Source organism: Vespa mandarinia, chromosome 6 (genome assembly GCF_050613455.1).
Source record: "Vespa mandarinia isolate Hongniang chromosome 6, ASM5061345v1, whole genome shotgun sequence".
Lineage (NCBI taxonomy): Eukaryota > Metazoa > Arthropoda > Insecta > Hymenoptera > Vespidae > Vespa > Vespa mandarinia.
In genome coordinates, this window is record NC_140815.1 from 2,348,509 (window position 1) to 2,354,508 (window position 6,000).

The 6,000-nt window shown below is 32.0% G+C and overlaps 2 protein-coding genes across 7 annotated transcripts in view; both read right to left on the bottom strand.

The window, feature by feature from the left end:
• The window catches only part of Sap47 (Synapse-associated protein 47kD), a 56,791-nt gene extending 56,122 nt beyond the window's left edge, over positions 1–669 (bottom strand). For 4 of the 5 annotated variants that reach the window (XM_035864361.2, XM_035864363.2, XM_035864364.2 and 1 more), the window contains exon 1: positions 136–667. In XM_035864361.2, coding sequence (XP_035720254.1) covers positions 136–269 — 134 coding nt within the window. In that variant the 5' untranslated portion in view covers positions 270–667. Of the gene's footprint in view, positions 1–135 lie in introns of all 5 variants that reach the window. The other variant, XM_035864365.2, reaches the window with a different exon arrangement.
• A 1,355-nt stretch (positions 670–2,024) lies between these two features.
• Positions 2,025–5,602, bottom strand: LOC118440804 (mitochondrial pyruvate carrier 2). 2 transcript variants are annotated; one of them, XM_035864385.2, is made up of 4 exons: positions 5,389–5,602; positions 4,199–4,239; positions 2,808–3,004; positions 2,025–2,355 (listed from the first exon to the last, which is right to left on the bottom strand). In XM_035864385.2, the coding sequence occupies exons 1-4, from the start codon at positions 5,471–5,473 to the stop codon at positions 2,304–2,306; spliced, it is 375 nt and encodes a 124-aa protein (XP_035720278.1). In that variant the 5' UTR covers positions 5,474–5,602; the 3' UTR covers positions 2,025–2,303. The 2 variants fall into 2 exon arrangements, with proteins under 2 accessions (XP_035720278.1, XP_035720279.1); XM_035864386.2 differs by having other exon boundaries at positions 4,199–4,303; positions 5,389–5,530.
• Between the last annotated feature and the right edge of the window lie 398 nt (positions 5,603–6,000).

The window sequence follows — 6,000 nt, forward strand, 5'->3', positions numbered from 1 at the left end:
CGACACGAGTATAACAATAATTTTTAGATATCTATATATATATATATATATATATATATATATATATATATATATATTATACAATTATATTACGAAATAGATAATAATATAATGTCATTAAAAATCATCTCTCACCTGTCTTTTTTCTCGCCCTCGACGAGTTCGCCACCTTCGACCGGTGGAATCTTTTCCTCCGGCGGAAGTTCTGGAGCTTCGTCGGCTTTCTTTCCCATCCAATTTGAAACTTGGTTCGTTAAACCGGAGAACATTTTAGACGTCTTATTAATGCGTTATCTACGCCCTTGATTACACTATAGAGAAAAAGGGGGGGGAGAAAGAGAGAGAAAGAGAGAGAGAGAGAGAAAGAGAGAGAAAGAGAGACTCGTAGTCGTTGCACTCTCCTCGTCGTTCTTTTGTCTTTGTCTTGCCTTCTTCTTTTTATTCTTCGTCTCTATTCGTGTTCGTATTCGTCTTCAATTCTTCCTCCTCCTCTTCCTCCTCCTCCTCCTCCTCCTCCTCTTATCTCCTAACTCAATTCCTTTTCTTCTTTCTCTTCTTCTCCTTCCTCTTCTTCTTCGGAAAGAGGACCTACGCCGCGGAAGTCTGATCTGAGCGAAGTGACGACGAAAATCCCGACCGTCCTCACGATCGCGCAGCCACGAACTGCGATAACTGCATGTGCGTGCGCGCACCTACCTTCGCGCATCCCCCTTTACAATAGCAGCGCCATCATCGGCCGAGTTAGAAATTAAATGGCGGGGCTTAGAAGATCGATCGATTCGTTACGACACGGCGTTGCTCTTTATATCAACTAATGCGCGGTACACTCGCGCGTCTTTCGACCAATTCACCTTCTATACCTTCTTTTTCACTCCTTAAAATATCGATCGAGTGACTCATAAAACCTTAATATTTCGACGACTGTGATAAATAAATTTTTCGAAGATATGTACATACACATACGCATATATATATATATATATATATATATATATATATATATATATATATATATAATATATACACACGCGCACGCGCACACACACGATAAATATATATATATATATGAGTATATATGGATAATATGTATATATATATATGTATATATATGTATATATGTATACATAGTGTTATCTCACAGATTTTTGTCATCTACTCTAATGATCGACCACGTCCTAGATTTCCTTTTGTCGCACTGCGTTTTGACCTTGTTCAAAGTACAAGATCGCATGTCGAAGCTATTTAAAATAATCGATATATAAGTTTCGAATGGAATTGGGATGTCCAGATTGTTAAATGTGTAAGCCGTGAATAAATTCTTCTTTACAAATCGAATTAACCACCACATCGGATTTCTTCTTTACCCGTACTTTATTTCAACAATCTTCAAGAATCAATTACAACAATGTCGATTAAAAGTATAGAATTTGTACACATCTATTACAATATTTTCGAATTAGCCGACGTTGATGTCAAATATATTCGTCATAATTAAAATCCTTAAATCGTAGTTTCGGAGGTAGAGTAGGAGCTCGTAGGAAGATAAATATATTTACAATAAGATGATGCACGATATTATCAATAATAATGCGGGAATGCAAGTCAATAATATAGATATAATATAGCGATTAAATGTAAATTATATCACGATGAACGAATGTTGTTTTTATTAAGTTCATCGGGTTTCCCGTTTGTACTTATGCTATTTGTAACAATTTCCGATGTATAACCAATATATAGTATATGATCGGTTATTAAATAATTTTGTGGCATCTTTTACATACGACATTACAGTTAGAAACGTAGACACTTGTTCTCATATTATGTAATTTATGTTACAACTTCCTACAGTGGTCGACGCGTCGATAAGTCTACATGGTCCGATTTGTACCATTCATCTGCATGCACTGCATGCATTCGGTATATATTATATGTATATATATATATATATATATATATATATATATGTATATATTTATATGTATATGAATATTTATATGTTTAATTATCGATAAATCATCGCGTCTTTTCTGTATGCTTTCGTTGAATAAACAAAAAGCATTGACGACGTAATGTGAAATTTAATATCGTTCTAAATATTCGTACGAAATTTTCATCGATGTTCGTTTGAACTTCGAATCTGTACAACGAGCATTTGTACGTCAACGTACGTAATGCTAATTCTTCTTTCTTCTTACTTCTTTTTTCTTTTTTTTTTTTCTTCTTTTCGCCTTAAAAATCGTTTTCATCCAACACTCGCCATATCTTCTTTTTCTAGGAATGCAATTTCGCGATAATTATTACTAGCTGCTTTTTGATGATTGACTGTTTAAAGCTGCTTGTTCTCGTTGATATCTAGAAAATTTTAAAATATTTATCAGTTTATGCATTAGAAATATTTCACGATAGAAAAAGGAATAGATAATCTATGAACTAATATAGAGAGATATTTTCATATTTATGATAAAAAAATTGATAAATTAAGTTTATTTGTAAATTTCTAAATGGTTCATTTCGTAAAACTAATGAACATATTATTGTCATATGGTATCTGAAAATAAATTCTAAGCGAACGATGTAACGTAATACTGTGGCATAAACGAACGAAAGAGCAAACGAATGAACGAATGAATGAATAAACGTACGACGAACGTACGAACGAACGAACGAACAAACAGATGAACAAATGAACGAACAAACGGCCGGCCTTGATCCTTGAAACCAGAAAAGAATTTATCCAAAGTGAATTGGCAAAGTAAATTTAGTCAAGTTTTCAACATTAACAAAACAACGTAATTAGTACTTACTTTATCGCTCTAGAAATTTGATAAAGTGCTGTACATGCGACAAAAAAGTTCACGCTGAAAAGACTCCAATTTTTTGGTGTGATCGCCAAAGAATATCTCGTCCAAATGACTCCAGTAACGGCCAATGAAGAAGACTGTCCAATAGAAATTTTATCGGCTGGCCTTTGTAAGTCGCCTAAACCTGCTATCACAAGTCCCTGCAATATGAAACGATACTGACGTATGTATATATAAATTTTAAAGAAAAAAAAAAAAAAAAAAAAAAAAAGAAACAAAAAAGAAACAGATAAAACAACTATCTTATACAAATTCGATACGAGTTTTACGAAATCGCAAAAGTTTTCCATTCCAATGGATACTAACGAGTTAAAACGACGTGTGCGTAGAGCTACGTTCTAATAAATTAATATCAATCGATTCTTGTACGTGGGACGTTACGTACGTCGAAAGTTCGACCTATATTAGTTTATTTAGGTCAGCCTAACTTTTTACCACGAACATGCGCTGTATATTTCGTCGAATGTGCGAAAAAGCCAATTTTCTCTCGTATCTCTCGAATGTTTTTTAATTTTTTTTCTTTTTTTTCCTTTTTTCTTTTTTTTTTCTTTTTTTTTCTTTTTTTTTTAACAATACGACTGACGAACACCACTGACGGCTTAAACGTTACGGATGATTGATAATACGCGCATGTGCGTGAGCGAGCATATCAATACTCCGTTTTCTAATGAAAAAAAAAAAAGAACAAAAAGAAGAACAAAAAACGAGTCTAACGATTTTCTACGTTTCAAGAATATTCACTATTCAATGCAAAAAATATTCTAAGGAGATTGTAAGGTGATAGTTTCTCTTATCTTATCTATCTATCTATATATATATATATATATATATATATATATATATATATATATATATATATGTATATGTATATTACAAATATGACCAGCGATTACCTTGAAAGAAGATCGATTTGCTTAAATACTAATGCCGGTAAATCACGAATACGGATAAGAGAAATCGTATTTCGATAAACTTCCGTGTAAATAATCATTATTTACTATTGTCTTTACATGATGAGTTTATCAATGCACTAAGTAAATATTTTCATCTTTGAAAAATACATGTGCATATGTACTTATGTATTTTAAAATGATAGGACCATTATATATTATAACTCGATACTTTCGGCGGACAATATAACGTTACGATTTCTCATTTATATCGGATGATAATCTAGATGTGTACCGTTTATTCATTGAATATCGACTATCATTGTCCGAGTTTATCTGCCAATAATACGTTCAGATCACGCAGCATCTCCGATAAAATCGCATATGTCACAGGATAATTTCTTTTGGCAATTACCATAGATTACTATAAAATCATTTACTAACCCATTTTACAGCTGGTGCCCAGAAAAATATGGTCTGTGGTCCTGAAAGCACAAATCCCATGGATACTTATTATCGAAGGCAGCTTGAACGACAGCTTGAAGGCAGCTTGAAAAGAACAAACGTTACGACATGTTGACTTTTTAAAATGATACATAAATATTACGAAGATTTAAATTTCGTCGAAAGAGGAAGGATATATATATATATATATATATATATATATATAATATATAATATATAATATATATATATATTATTATTATTAATTAAACTTTTCTTATAAACTTATATGCGAAATACTTGTGAAAGTGTATTTTATAGCCTTTGGAATAAATAAAAATTAATAAAATCCTCGACCGCATTAATGTCGTACTGAATCATTTTAAAAAATCGTGCTCCCTTGTACTCAAAATAATAATCTTAGAATAAAACCCGAGGTACTCTCAGACGTCGCATTGATCTACTTTTCGTTTCGGTCGGTCTTGTTAGAATTCAGAAAGAAAGTTCGACAATATACGTTGGTATAGAGTTTGTTATAGAGTACCAAAAACAAAAATTCAAACGATTATATCTCTTTCGACAATAATTTAAATATACCTAAATGCGATATCGCGTTTAATTTCTTTCTCTCTTGTTTTTTTTTTTTGTACTATTTTTATAAATACAGAAATAACTTTTTCCTCATACTCTTTAGATATATCATATCTCTAGAGAGAGAGAGAGAGAGAGAGAGAGGGAGAAAAAAAAAGATCGAAACAACGAAAGAATGTAAAAACCAAATACAGTGGGATTTACAATACGCGCAGTTCCAAGAATTCATGCATATTATCGCAATGTAAATTATTGCAATGTCATTGTTCGTATTAAAATTCTCTTTCTTCGTGCTTTTCATAATAATATAAACGAAGACTTTATAGAATATAGATACACATAATCATTGACACTTATTTAATTTATCCCAATGATATGAAGAAGTTCAAGTGATAAATTATGATTATAATTTCAATATGAGTGATATAATATTAATATATATATATATATATTATATATAGAGTTATTATATATATATATATAGTTATATATACAAAACATATACACATTCAAGAAAAGGAACCACGTGCCACGTTCTGAAGGGTTTCCGTACGTATTTAAAAGTAGTAGAGGGGGAGGGAAAAGGGAAATTTACTAACCGGCTGGATGATTCCAAAATGGTTGAAGTTTTTCAGGCACATATTTCCCAAGAGCTTTCATTGTATTTTTATATACAACCGACATGATTTTTCGTTGTTAAAGATTTATTACAAGAGAAAGAGAAAGAAAAAAAAAAGAAACTCGCGGAAAGAAAGCTTGACACACAGAAAATCTACACAGGCCGGCGTCCTAGCACGAAATGACGCGCTGCTTACCCCCGCCCTGATTCTTACTCGTTCGCTCGCTCGCTCTTTCTCCCCACCCCTTCCCACTCAATATTACATATCCTAGGTCGTAACCTTAAAGGCGATCGCGCAATAAGAGCATAAACTCGTACGATATTTATTCATCCGCTTTGCTCTATAATCGAGATTTCCGTGTGGCAAAATTCTTTAGAAAATATCACTTCGGAATATCCAATTGTCCTATAGTTTAAATTTCTTTTATCCTTCTTATAACACCCTACGTTATTTCTTCTTTTTTTTTTTTCTTGTCTTTTTTCCTTTGATGAACAATTATTTTCTTAATCGTATTATCTTCGTTTTTTAATTTCTATTTGTTTCTATTCTTTTCTTTATTTATATCTCTTTCTAATTCGTATTTTAAGGTAA

Excerpts from the sequence above, each read along its gene's own strand:
- LOC118440804 (XM_035864385.2), bottom strand. The coding sequence starts at position 5,473 with ATGTCGGTTGTATATAAAAATACAATGAAAGCTCTTGGGAAATATGTG. Across the intron at positions 3,005-4,198 it reads GGGCACCAGCTGTAAAATGG|GGACTTGTGATAGCAGGTTT; the intron begins GTTAGTAAATGA and ends TTCATATTGCAG. Across the intron at positions 2,356-2,807 it reads CAAATTTCTAGAGCGATAAA|ATATCAACGAGAACAAGCAG; the intron begins GTAAGTACTAAT and ends AAAATTTTCTAG.